A 14,441-nucleotide genomic window follows, 5' to 3' on the forward strand; every position below is an offset into this window, starting at 1 on the left:
ACGATGAATGGCCTGTCAGCCCCTCTCCGTGCTGCCAGTTTATTCAACGATAAATTTGGAAATGTCTGGATTTCCTCACTGAATCCCATTCCGGTTCAGTGGTGCAGTCAGAGAGCGGTGGCAACCCTTCTCTGCTTTGTCAACCGCGAACCTTTGGGGGTCAGAGACAGGGGGGTGGGGGTGGGGGGGTGGGGGGGGTCAACGTGAGGTTTGAGACAGAAGGATTTTTTTGTTTTTCACTATTTATAAGTTTGAGGTGCATAGGCAGTCAGCCACTGCTCAAATTCAACATCTAACGGCATGAATCAACGCTTTGAGTGACAAATCTCAAAATCCTACTAAATGACACCATGTACACCTTGACAGCAGACCTTTTTACACAGCAGCCATTTTAACATGAAATAGCAGGTAATCACAGGTGTTAATTAAGGTTGTGTTCTACTGAAGTTTAGCAGAGCCTTTCCAGTGGACCAGCGTGAACAACACCAGGACCACGCAGCTAAATGGAACAGGATCTTTGAAAATGTCATTACTAATACGTGTGTTTACCCTGCTTTCCTAGTCAAAATGGCCACTGTGAAAAGGGTCTGCAGTTTAATTTGCATCAGTTCCTGTGCATCAGATGACTGCTACGGAGTGCTTTTTGTTAGAATAGTTTGCGATCAAAAAATCGATTCGAGAGCAAAACTATCGACACCTCAATCAAAAAAATGTTTTACTGCAAGTAAAATAAAATTGTGATTTGTTTGCAAATCCAAATGTTTTGTTTGCTGTGGAGCTGAATCTCAGAGGCGGGACCTACGCTGAGAGATGAAAGACACATCTCTATTGGCCGGTCTCGATCTGAGTGACAGTTTGACAACAACCAGTAGCGGTTTTAGGCACCCCTTCACCCACGTCCCCCCACCCCCGTCCCCGCGGCACATTCAGGCAGCATCACGCGAGCCGGACACAGCACCAGCTGGCATCAGGCCGCTCACCTGTCAGATCCGGCAGACCTGACCGGGTGGGCGTGGTACCAGTCGGTGCCGCGATCGGCTTGCGTGATGCCGACTGATGGTGCCGCGGCATATTGCGGGTCAATACGGTAGTCTAGAAAACTGGCGATTTTTTTTTTCTCGTGCGCCCCCAAGTAGATTGTGCCCTGGGCGGTTGCCCACACTGCCTATAGCAAAAACCGTCCCTGTATAAGATGATATTTTTTCCATTGAAAATGCCCTGAAAAAAAACCTTGTCTAATATTGGGGTCTAAGCAAATACACATGTATTGTTGCATATATAAACCAGTAGGTAGGCTCGCCTGATGCCGCGATTACCGGCGAATAGCCGCATTGCGCAGTCAATAATCAACCATGTTGTCTGTGTCATTGTCCGCTGTGCTGCTGCAGCCGCGTATGAACAAAAGTTGATTTATAATGAGAGGATGGCAGTCTGTGTGCGCCGCTCACCTGTCAGATCCGGCAGACCTGACAGGGTGGGCGCGGCACTGGTCGGCATTTAAGGGCATGAATAGGTAGGGAATTTATTTTATTTTTTATTTTATTTAGCATTTTAAGGATGGGTAGGGGGAATTTATTTTATTTAAGGTAAGTTTTAAGGTATTTATGTAGTTGCCAGGGCCCCTGCTCTGGGAGGGGCGCCTCTAGCGGCTGGAGGGGCACAAGATTCAACTCAACAGCAAGGTTGGATTCACAAAAGAAAGAGTTGACAAAACATATTTCACTTGATTATTGATTGATTATAGATTTGATAGGTTTGTTTCCAAAGCTATTTTTTAATCCTGAACCTTTATTTTTTGGTTGATTATATAATAAAGAAACAAAAAACACTCAATGCATTTTTCCCAGGGAAGGCCTACCAGGCGCTGAGTGCTTAGAACAGGAAATGGACAAACTTTCAAAATCCCTGGTATGGGCCCTTAAAAGTGCAATTCAACCAAGTTCAATCAACCAAGAGACACACAGCAGCACAGATTGAATCTCCCGCATCCCCAGCTCGCTGTCATCCGGGTGCAACAAGTCACGTAAAGGGGAATACCACATGTCACAGCACATGTCACATGTCACAAGTCACTTGTCACTGTGATTGCCTCAGACAGTCCCATCAGTACGTACAAACACAAATAACTTTATCCCAAAGCTAGGAAGCGCGGAGACAACAATCTGTACTGTCATTCTGATCTCCGCGCTATATACAGCAAGGGGATGACAGCAGTGATTACACGAGATAGATCTACAGGCTATGTCAGTGAATTCTGAAATGAGCCGCTGTGGCTTTACAATCAGTATAGGGCTGCTCCATTGATGAGGCCGCTCATGGAATCACAATCAGTCCGCCCCTCTGCTTTGTGGACTCTTGCGATGCGGCTCTGAAGTTTTCTATCCAAATGTCAGTCACAAGCCAGACAGTGGACTTGTATCGAGAAAATTAATCCGGGTACCATCACGGTTCCCATCTTTAACCGCTCAGCCTCTATGCGGGACACAGTAATCTGTCACGGGGCATAGGAATGACGAATTTAAAAATCTTTGGTTACTATTCTCTTTTAAGCTTAGCGAGCACTGCATCCATCCAAGCATTAAACTAATCAGAGTTGAAGAGAATTACTGACTTTTTGGAGCGAAAAGGACAATTTCCATTCTAGTCTTCCTCAAGCCGGCGTTAAGCATGCGCAGGACGGATAGCTTTGATTATGACCTTGACCATCAATTGTAAGCAAATCATTCGGTCTTATAGGCACTGAAACTGTAAAAATATGAGCATCTGTACGGGAAGAAAAAATGAAAACAATTTTTACAGCTAAATCAATTTGGCAGCACACAAAGCTCATATTTCATAGCTCCCTTACTATGAATTCTGTTTAGCCGTCAGCTTTGACCTCCCTTGTGGTTGAGTGTAGTGCACCGCTCAGTGTGTTTCTGCATTGTTATTTTCTCGGTGGAAAGCACTGGGCTTGAAACGGCTCCATCAATGGCTGAGTGGTGTAAATGATTTGAGTTATATTCCTTCAGTCTTGTGTCCTGTTCTATTTTCTGCCTGATACCATGATCACATTTTCTACAGGAGGGAGGCTGCTCTTGAATGTTAAAGCCACAGTTCACTCCAGATGTACAATTACTTATTACTTGTGGAGGGGTAACAGTCCTCTGCTGCTCACTATTTTCTCGATGTTTGCATTAACAAAGGGAATGCATCCCAGAGGGCTTTCTCGGTCAAATTTAAAGTGACAAACCATGGCTTTGCAATCCATTCTGCATTACGCTCAATGGAACTACAGTACTATCTGTGTTGGCAAGGCATACTGTACATTCAGTCTTTACGCCTCAAGCCTGTACACAGCCAGAACCAATTGTTAGAATGAACCCTACATTATTACCAACATGTGTTAGGCTGCATCATTTCACTGACTCACATAACAACTCTGCAGGAGGCCATGATAATCGTACGTCGATGACATAATGCTGACCACATCAAAGTAGTGTCTCGGTCTTATTTTAGTGATCTATTTAAGAGGAATCACATTCACTTTAAAGCTGCACTCAGCACTTTGCAGGACATCGGCCCCAAATGTTAGTATTGCGCAAAGTTACTTTTGAGCGTAACTGGTGACTTAGTTACTCTTTATTAAAAGTTACACATGGCATTTTGAAGTTACCCACATGAAATCATGCTTTTTAAATCTACATATTGGTGATGCAGCTCTGCTGTTGGGAAAGAAATCCTTGCTGACTGCGTCATCAAGTCAAAAATCACTACAGGCAGGAGAACTTTGATTTCAGTTTATCAAAATGACTGAGAATGAGCGAATGTTTTCAATGTTTGCTGACAGAAAATGCACAAGTTATCAGTCGGCCTGAATCTGGATAATGCACTTTGAACCGATTTATTCACAGTTCTTCAGCGTGGACCTAATTTCCTGTTCCAGCAAGAGCATAGCAGCATGGCTGAGTAATGACACAACATTTCCAGCTTGCATGTTCTTCCAGTTTGCCAGCCAGCTGGCTTACCAACAACATCCCCATCGGCATCAGTAAGCTACACCAACAACCTGCCAGTTCAACATAGCTGTATTTTACATCTGAATCTCTCTTGGTGCAGCTTCACCAATGTTCACCAGTGTTCATTTATGGACATGAATGGTTCTCAAGACCAAAAGCCTAAGCCTGTAGTGTCATGAAGAAGGAAAAGCCCAAAGACAATGAATGGGCAACCGACTCTGCAAGCCGTTGCTTTTTTTTTTTTTTTTTTTTTTTTTTTTTTTTTGCTGCTTATAGACAAATGGGTTTCATTGTATTATAACATAGCATAACATAACCCCCCATCTCCAGAAATGATGCCGGCTATTCCCACAGTCTCCTTTACCATCAATGCTCATTTGTTTCTCTCAGCTCCAGATTATACTGCATATCTCAATAGTTTCACTGATTGTACTCCTCCAGCTTGAGGAGAGTGTTCCCTTGCATAAATATTAATTAGAACATTGTAGCGCATACTAATAACATCTGAAATGAACTGATGGTATTCGCCTTTAATCCTTGCACATTGATATAAAGCATGTGTGTAGCTGTGGCTCCAGAGCTCTGCTGCCTTGCTTGTTTAGCAACAGAAGATCATAGTGGTGTCAGGAAGCATATAGCATGAGGGGGTCAGCTCAAACATCTGCTTCTCTCACCTGGTGTCTTATTACATGCTACCTGCTGCGCTGCAGGCATCAAATGGTGTTAAGGTAATGAGATGCACTTGGCTGTGGCTGTCTTGAGTAGCATATGCTTATTTGAATAAGATTGCTATTAGGTGTCAACCTGAGTTGTTAATCATGGATGGAGCTATGAGATTAGAATGGACATGAAGATAAGGTAACAGAGCTCAGCGCTGCAGGTTATGGTCGAACTCAGGGATGCAGTGGAGGGTAAACCCAGCTAAACACACTCTCTGACGTGCTATTTGCAGGGTCGAGTGTATTAGCCTCACTTGTGAGGCAAATATAACATCTTTATTCACAGTATATGTCAAAGGTAGCAGTGGCATCTAATGTACGTTATATGGGAATAGTATTTCAAGGAAACAGGGGCACCCCCCCTGGTCTGTTGCATTTTGGGAGAATGCAAGTAGCGGGAGAATGGGGTTTGTGCATTTTGGCCTGAAGGTGGCGCTGAATGAAAGGTTATGAGATCACCAAAGTTGACAAGATTCATCCTCTGGCTAGCATGACTGCGCTTTCCAAATTCCACGGCAATGCACCCAAAATATATCAGATTTGACATTTTGGCTTGAGGGGGGCATTAGATGAAAGTACAGGACTCATCAAGAGGAATCTTTCTTTGAGGAGTATGAATGCACTCACCAAATATCATGGCAATCCATTAATTAGATTATATCTCATGTGCTAATTTGACATTTTTGAATGTTTTTTTTTTTTTTTTTTTTTTGAAGGGTGGTCCTCAGGAACGGTTATGAGTTCACCAAAACGAACAGGGTTCATTCCAGGGAGCATGAATGCGCTCACCAAATGGCATAGCAATCCACACAATAGATTTTGAGATATTAAATTTGACAATTTGGCTTAAGGCGGCGATCACATCGCAACTGTGAAACTGTCAGTGGCAAAGTGTAACGCCACGCCTGGACAGGCCGTTGCAACAGATGCAGCGTGTTCCTCCATCTGGTTACTAGGTAACAAGCTGCCACTCCAGCCGTTGCTGATAAGTTTTAAGTCCCACCTTATCAGATTCTGACAATTTTGATTGGTCAGGTTATGCTGAGGTGACACTGACAGACGTAGCATTTTAGTGTAATAACTCGTCCTGGCTTTTCACTCTCACTCTGCTTGACTTGGTGTTTTAACGACAGGTATGTGAATTTTAGCTTCCGTCTTAGTCATCCCTTGAAATTTATACACATTTCTGTTTGATTTTAGTGATTTAGTTTACTTTATTCTTAATTGTGTTTTAGTCAGAAGCACTTAAAATAATTTTAATAAATTTAGTCAACTGACAGGACACTATTCTAAAAACACCGCTGCATTTGCTGAGCTTCCCTGGCTGATCGCTCTGGCCGCTCCCCATGCTTACATTAAGGTGTAGCGCTTGCTCTTTACTAATATTTTGCAACAAGTGATCATCGTTTTAGTGAGCTCATAAATGAACATTACGACATGCACTCTTTTTAATTAATGTGATTGTTAGAGCTTCAGTGCATTAAAGGGGAGTTTACACCAAAGATTCACGGTGAGACGAGTCGAATGTTGCAAAATAACGTCGACACGGCTGGTCTGCAACGTTCTGAAACCTGCCACTTTACCCCAAAAAGACCAGACAAGACGGTGCAGTGTTTCCCCAGAGTTTCTGTCGGCTCTCCATGCTGCTCTCACAGGAACGGGACGTCAGAGTGTCATCTATAAAATTTCGCCATGCCGTTTGCTGTGTCATTTCAGGAAAATGAACGCTCTCTTCCTTGATATTCCCTTCTAAAAGTAAGAGTTCCTTCCTCTTGAAAACATGAATTTTTCCACAGGTTACACCAGGAACACTGTGCTATTGCCGTGGTTACAGATTTACAAGAGGGATATTCTGCTGTCAGACGTGAAAGCATCTTAGTTGTCTGTGGTGTTTTTGTTGAGAGTAAATTTTTTTAAAAAAAGTTTTAATATCTGTTTCCACAGAGCAACTTGTTCATGTCATGGATTCATCGTCGTCATGAAAAAAAGGATCGTCAACGACTATTTTTATTTTTTTGTTTTTGTCCAAAAATTCATGCACAGAATTAACGGTGGTCTCAGCCAAGGTTTTAAATCCTCTACAGATGAGTAATTGAGGTCAATCTGATTTGGTTCATGGTAATATGATTGTCATGCTTTAAACCATAGGATATCTCCTGGTGCCTTGTTAATTGGGCCGTCTTCATCCTTGAAAACACCACCTATGTCACAAAGAAATGCATAATAGGATGAAGATAATCACTCAGATTTAGTATTGCATGTTAATGCAGTGATTTGAATTTCACTGGCTCTCTCAGGGAAAACTGGTTAGATTCGACGCCAGGAAACGTAGCCCATGCCAGTGCGGAATGTCCAAAACTCCCCTCTATGGCTGGGTCTGTGTGGGAAAGCATAACAAATACAGCATATGAATAATTTACGGCACAAGCTTTACCAGAACAGTCACTTTTAAATGTGATTGGAAACCACAGTTTGCAATGACATTCATTGCGTTAGAACATTGTAAAACCTCACTTTCGTCTTTACCAGCCCGCAAGTAATTACAATCTATAAAGGAATATTGTTTTAATATGGAAATGGAATCCCTGTCATAGTTCATTCGGTGTACCCTGTCATATAATTTTATAGCAGATTCCCTGTGGGCAAGTCGAGCATTTCTTACAGTCCCCAATCTGGAATATGCTTCAGTACTATGAGCGTACTGCTTTGGATGGAGCTCTGACTCGTATAATTGCCTCGTCTGATATTGATGAAAGATTCATCAGTTAGGAGTAGTAGTTCATATTTCTGCTCGCTCCTCATTGGAATTTATAGAAATAAACAATAAGAAATGTTAGCTGAATTTTGAACTCTTCATGCTGTATAAAGAGAGTCCATCTGAGACTTGACAGCTCGGTCAAATTTGTATTCTGGAGCGCGGGCTGTTAAAGGTGTCAGAGGCTGGAACAGTCAGAATCAATAGCTTCGCAGTGTTAACAGGCACATTAACATGAATTACTGGTACAACAGTACGCTCAGCCAACTGGCTCTATCCTGGGAAATGTATTTTTTCCTGTATTTTGACCATGCCTTGGACATTTCCAGGGTCAAGTAGAGATATGTATTATTTTAAGGTTAATGATCTCGCCATGCCAACGAATTCCAAGCGTCTGCAGCTACACACAGAGCACAGGGGGAACTGTGCAGGCGAGTGTGGATAAAGCCCCATCCAAACAGAGATATTAAGACATTTGTGGTCTGCAGTGTGTTTGATCAAAGCGTGGATATGTACAGCAAAGACATGAGTGAACTTTGCTCTAAGCTGTGTGTTTGAACCTCAGCATGTGTGTGTGTGTGTGTGTGTGCGCGTGTCTCAGTGCATGTGTTGGCGCGTTGCAAGTGCACTGCGTAGTCTTGTGATTCAGTGATAAGGTCATCTGGCTGCCAGTCAGTGCTGAGAGCCAGCGTCTCTGTGCTCTGCATCGGCTTCCTGTGGCCTCCGTCCGCGGCGTCTGTGATGGAGAGGGGAGCCCGGACAGCAGCCCGGTGCCATCCCTCGCTTGGCACGCTTGTCGCCGCCGCCGCAGCCGTATGCACTTTTCATCATCTGAAATAGAGACGAGGCCAAGTGCCTTCACGCCACTGAGTGACAGAAACCCCCTGTCACATGAATTAACTCCCCTACACATGATGGAGCGCTGGCTGAGGCCGAGGGCACTTCACAAAGCCCCCACCCCCACCCCCACCAACTCCCCCCCCCCACTTCCTTCCTATCCACCTCCTTCAGGCTTATCGCATGAAGCCTATTCATCTGTTCACTGTTGAAACATCGGAGAGTACGCTGATATCTGATGGTACCGCTGTCCCCCAAGCACCCAGCAAGTACAGGCAGGGTGGGGTAGGCAGTGTGTGTGTGAGTGTGTGTGTGTGTGTTGGGGGTGGGTGGGTAGGGTTGTTGGACTGATGCTGTGAAATGAAAATGTGCTCTGCGAGTCGGTTCCCAGTTCTTTGTGGAGCTGGTTGTGTTTTATGACTCCCCAGACTGCCCTAGGCAATATTTTTATGTAATAATCCACCTGTCTTATCAGCCTAAATCACAACTTGTGGTTTCAACAGAGAAGAGCATTCCATCTCCACTAATTGAGAGGCCTTGGATTTGCCCTATTTACGCAAATGAAATTCTGGTGTTGGCATGGTTACTGACAGGAAATCCCCAATGTGCAAGAAGTGACAAATCAAAAACTGTAGGGCGAAATGCAAAACTGCATCCTAAACAGCAGTTAGAGAGTGTTTTCATCCAGAGCAAGCTGGCCTCACCAGTTAACAGTTGAACCCGACTGTTGCCCTGCTGGCAGGCTGGGCTTGAGGCTGCTGTGTCGGTTGGTCCGTCTTACAGTTTGTCCTTCTGTTGTTCCGTTCGAATCTCGAAATCTGTTGAGCAGATTGGTAAGAACTTTGGAAAGCAGCCCAGTTGCCAGCAAAACCAAGGATACAATGAAATATAACATATCCAAGTGTAATGACGTAGTGTAAAGCGAGTAAAAAATGCTGCATGAGGGTGGCAGAAGTCACAATCAACAGGATTTTGTTTCTGCAGGCAACATCTGTGTTTGTTTTTAGCTATCTAACCTCAAGCAGCTAATATTAGTGAACGTTAACTCACATTTCTTAACATTAACCATGACCTTGTACTATTCTTAACCATGACCTTTTGATGAAAGTGGCTAAGTAGCTCATGAGCCAATATTAGCATGCATGAATGTTAACGGTCATGTGACGTTGACGCAGGCTCCACCACATTGGCTGTAAGTTTTAATGTTGACACCATATTTTTGGTTTAGAAACACTGACATTTCAACAGCAGCGAGGTGTAGGAATTTGTCATATTGTTACACAGTTCACACTTGATCTATTGATTTATGCAAATTTAGATGCATTTAGATGCAGAAATAGACTCGGTTGTGTGCAGCTGCTGGACAGACTCTCAATGTTTTGAGACCAATAACAAGAACAATTGCACACATTGTATAAAAACCCAGTTAGCATTATGTAAAGTGTGTTTTTTTTTTTTTTTTTTTTTTTTTTTTTTTTAATCACAGTTCAGTGAACATTGGTGTAGCTGTTTATAGTCGGATTTTGCATGCCTAATCTATTGGCTTCAGTATTTGAGGCAGCACTTGGGCACCGATGCAGATTTGGAAAGCTGTAACCATGATGCACTGTCCTCTCCTCCTGTTATACATTCCTTAATGTCATATCATATGATTAATATAAAAAATATAACATCATTTTCTGTCCCTGAGATTTTCAGAATTTCCGAATTATCACTCTCTGCAACTCGGAGTCAGCAAAGTGTGAAGTTTCTCTGCAGTTTTAAAGTTCAAGCAATTTATGCCAGTTAATTAACTTTTATCTATGAGGGACCCAGGGATTTCACCAACATTGACAAGTCTCTCGCACAGTGGCCTGTCACATTGTCACAATAGTACAAGGAAGCCAACTCATTAGAGCGGAGAACCAACAGAAATGCCTTTTGATGAGGTAACATGTCATGAAGCAAAATATTATTTCTTTTTGTTATTTGCTTTATTGGCCTGACAACGAAATGTTTTGCAGAGCCGGTAGCTGCCTGGTAGTGCTGTCCTCCAGCTTTGAGCCACTGAAAATAAGAAAAAAAAAAATAGGTGGCTGGGACGGGTGGGCTCATCCCAGACCAGTTTGAAGTACTGTGTTGTAGATTTATTAAACGTATTGCACATATATTAAAACCTTTGTTCTTCCAAATGTGCTTTTGAAGTATTTCTGAAGGCAGTAGGTAGCCCTAAGCAATGAAAATTAAACTTTGAATAAAGCTCATTTCTCTGCAAAACACGAGCATATATAACAGGTAATCATTTCCTCGTACACCTCAGGTAGACCTAAATAAAAGACAATTAAGTCTGCTCCCCCAGGTTCCCCAACTTGCCTCCTAGACAAAATCACTATCTCGTCATTAAATGTTGAAATGAGACTGGAAGCTACAAAAGGCCACGCAGGGGATTCATTTGCTACATCAAAACATCTTGGTGTTGTGATTATTACTGCTGGATTGTATTGTGTGCCTATGGCTGTTGGACAGGGGAGGCTGCAGAGCCCAGTGTGTTTGTCTGACTCAGCTCTGAGATTATTGACTTGATAAAACTTACCATTAGTGCCGTGCACAAGCTTCAGTTCGGCAGCCAGAACAAACTTTTAACTTTCAGAGCAGCTCGTCCCCGCCTTAATAGTGCTCACATTTGTTTGGGGAAATGAGTTAGAATATTCCCTCTACAAATTCACCAAGTTCTCCCCCCCCTCTTCCATCTTAAATCGTTGAAAATCTCTTAACATGAACATAAGTCAAATTGGATCATTTCTCGGGAAAAGTTGAGTAAAAAGTTTGAAAGTGTTTTATCAGATCTTTAGAGTCCCCTGACTTTTAAAAGTCAAAATGATGAAGAAAATGTACCCTCTCAGATGTTAATGTAGATGGGAAATTTGTATTTCCCAGACAGTCCATTTGCTGCTGAGACACCCTTGTGAGTTGTCTCTTTCTCCAGATTGTGTAATTAATTTCGAGATTACATTCTGACAAACTTAAAACTCTTAAAAAAACTGATAAACTAGCCTTGGAGTTATCCATCAATTTGTAATGTGCGGACAACTCTCATGTAATTCTCTTTGCTTGGATAGCAGCGATGAGAATAGAGCAGACACCACAGAGATTTCTTAGCAAGGCGCTCATCAGGTTAAGAAAAGATTTTTCATTTGCTGTCTCGCAAGAATGGAGTGCTTTTTGTAGGTCACCAGTACTCAACAGCTGCTGGCATGTCATCCAAATGAGGCGTTGACCAAAATATTTCACCATGCAAGATACACTCAGTGGCCACTTTTTTAGCTCCACCTGCACAATCTAATCCAATCCAATCCAACTGTTGTGCCATTAAGTTTCCCTTCCTGCTGCCTATAATGCTCAGCTTTTCTTTTTGTCACAGTAACAGAGGTGTTCATTCACTTCTATGTTTGGCATTGAGCTCATAGTTAGTGCTGCTGTTGGACTGGACTGCTGTTTCCACTATTCTGTCCGCCCTCGTGTATATAAATAGGAAGGACAAAAAATTCGAAACACCTCTTAGTATAATGTAGTCCAGTACAAGACCTCTGCAAACTACAACCTCAATAATAAAAACAGAATTAAACTGACACATTCTCCACAATGTCACCAAAAACTATTATAAACTTTGTTTAAAGGTAGAATTGATGGCAGACTGTACAGGTGGTCCTGAGAAAGTGGACGCTGAATGTATATTAGCTTTATATTTGAATTTAAAAAATGCAAAAGTTATCAGTTTCATGCACTTTAGATGAGTGCAAAATTGAGGTTTTATACTCATTTTTGCTGGAAAAAAATTAAAATTTAATATTACTCTAGAGCAATAATGTGGGGTATTCTGTGCAAAGGAAAACAACCACAACAACACTTAAAACAGTCAAATTCCACAGGGAAACAAACTGAGATTTCCAAATGGGGAAAAGCTATAGTTCTTAGCTCACCAGTGTGAGTAGCCAAATAGAAAAAGGCTTTTTAGCAGTGTCTTGGATTTTCCACATGATTACCAAGGGCCCTTTTAATCCAAAGAGCACCCAACCCTGCAGTATTTAACATTAAAACTTAAGAGGCCTCCCAGCCCTGTTTTATGAGATTTTAGGACATCGCAATAAGCCTTCTTTTCTATTTTTCATTTTGAATTAGAATACTGAGCTGATGAGCATTACACAGACCTCTGAGCGGCTGTGCAGCTGGCCTGCATGTTTTGCCGCTTGTAACTCTTCAGCACCATTTTTTACTGCATAATATCCACAGTACTGTCTCATTATGCTAATGCCATGTCCTATGTTCCTCCCTGCTGTGTGCGACAGGCCAGTTGGCGGTGGGAACCTGTGAGATAGTGATGCTCAACAGAGATAGCAGCGTTCCCAGACGGACCATCGCCCGGCAGACGGCTCGCTGCGCCTGCCGGAGAGGCCAGATCGCCGGAACCACAAGGGCAAGGCCAGCCTGTGTAGATGGTGAGTCTGTCTGCCTAACTGCAATATATGTAAACATGCGCCATGGAGGGCCAAGAGTCTGAGGGGTTTCATTCCAGCCAAACACCACACCAGCAGATTTCACTGATTAATTCCCCCTCTCCTAGTGAAGGTGTGTTAAAGGGAAAGTTCACGCATTTTGAAAAATTTGCTATTATTTCACTTCCCCTTAGTTGTGATACAGGACAGTAGTGATGCTATCTTCCTCTCATTGTTACTGAGTGCTGGATACTGGCTGGATGCTCCAAATGCTAACTGTTGACATTGAGCTGGATTTCCCCCCAGCTAACATTCTTAAAATTAACCTCCTTGATCCACTCCAGTAAGGTTTACCGGTGTTGCTTTCCAAAACTAAAATGTGCATACAGCCACTGAGTGCACGCAGATGAGAGATTTGCTCAATTTACTGTTTAAAAATGTATTTTTCCTGTTGTCAACATCCAGAAAGAACCGGTAACTTCTACACTTCCTGTATCACTCCACCCCAGAGGAGCAGTAGCCACCACAGAGACACAAGTACTTTGCTTGAGTTTGCTAGCGTTTGTTTTCTTTATTGAACACATGTTCAAATGTTGGAGGACAAAAATAACTTTCTCCTGTGCTAAAAGATAGCTCGCAGGTAATGTTGTGGGAAGCTTCTTCTTTGCATCTACTTCCCTCTATCTTAGACCAGCACAGAGAGCTTAGACTGCACAAGAAGGTAGTTCTACTATTGATAATTTTTTGAAGTATTCTGCATAAATATAAACTTTGCTTATTTAACAATTTGAGCAGATAACAGTAGTTACTAGGGAAGAGAAATAGTATCACATTTTTCAAAATGGGTAACTATCCCTTTAATTAGTGAAATTAAGCCCTCGGGTCACAACAGAGCATGTGTGGAGAAACACTGCCCGAGAAGTTAAGTAGGTGGGCTGTTGACAGGATGGTTGCTGGTTTGAATCTCGCAACAGATTGAGAAAAGGTGGGTGAGGAAAGTGAATGCTCCATCTCTGCACAGCTGCTGTCAGAGCCCCCTGAGCAAAGCACTGAAGCCCAATTATAGAAGGCTGTGGTTGTACCGGGCAGCTCCTAGTGTGACTGGATGGCATGGTATGAGTGATCCAGTGTTCCTCCAGAACAAACCTTATTATAATGTGGGTGTGTAGTCTAATGTGCATCTGTCTGGGGGTCCACAACATGAAAACGTTTGAATGTCTGGCGTAGACTGCTGAGCTTTGATACTTCCCACAGCATTTTTGTGTTTGAACTTCTCATTTATTTTTTATCATGCTCTTCATTTCAGGCAAGAGTTCTGTTTTATGTGCACAATGGGAACAGTGGATTTTTTCCTTATGTAATTTGATGGTTTGACTCAAGGGTTATGTCAATGTAGCTGAACTGTCGGCCAGCAGTTGATTACCACAAGGTAAACAACTAGTATCAATGGAAATCCCAATGTTTGCAAAGAACAAGACATGTCCTGCTGAATTACAGGGAAATGTTCATAAAATGACACACAATTGAGATATTTTCTGTTTCAGCCATAAAACACTGGCATCTTGGGTTTGAATATTTCACTCACTGTAGGTGTGATGTAGCTTCAATGCACCGTGACAATCAACAGATACAGAATATATAGAAAATGTATGAGCCATTG

General features: G+C 42.5%; 1 protein-coding gene across 3 annotated transcripts in view; it reads left to right on the forward strand.

The window, feature by feature from the left end:
• The window catches only part of tafa5l (TAFA chemokine like family member 5, like), a 63,829-nt gene that overhangs the window by 22,093 nt on the left and 27,295 nt on the right, over positions 1 to 14,441 (forward strand). For all 3 annotated transcript variants that reach the window (XM_030054855.1, XM_030054856.1, XM_030054857.1), the window contains one exon: positions 12,635 to 12,784. In XM_030054855.1, coding sequence (XP_029910715.1) covers positions 12,635 to 12,784 — 150 coding nt within the window. The remainder of the gene's footprint in view (positions 1 to 12,634; positions 12,785 to 14,441) is intronic.

This window comes from Myripristis murdjan, chromosome 7 (assembly GCF_902150065.1).
Source record: "Myripristis murdjan chromosome 7, fMyrMur1.1, whole genome shotgun sequence".
In the NCBI taxonomy this organism is placed as follows: domain Eukaryota; kingdom Metazoa; phylum Chordata; class Actinopteri; order Holocentriformes; family Holocentridae; genus Myripristis; species Myripristis murdjan.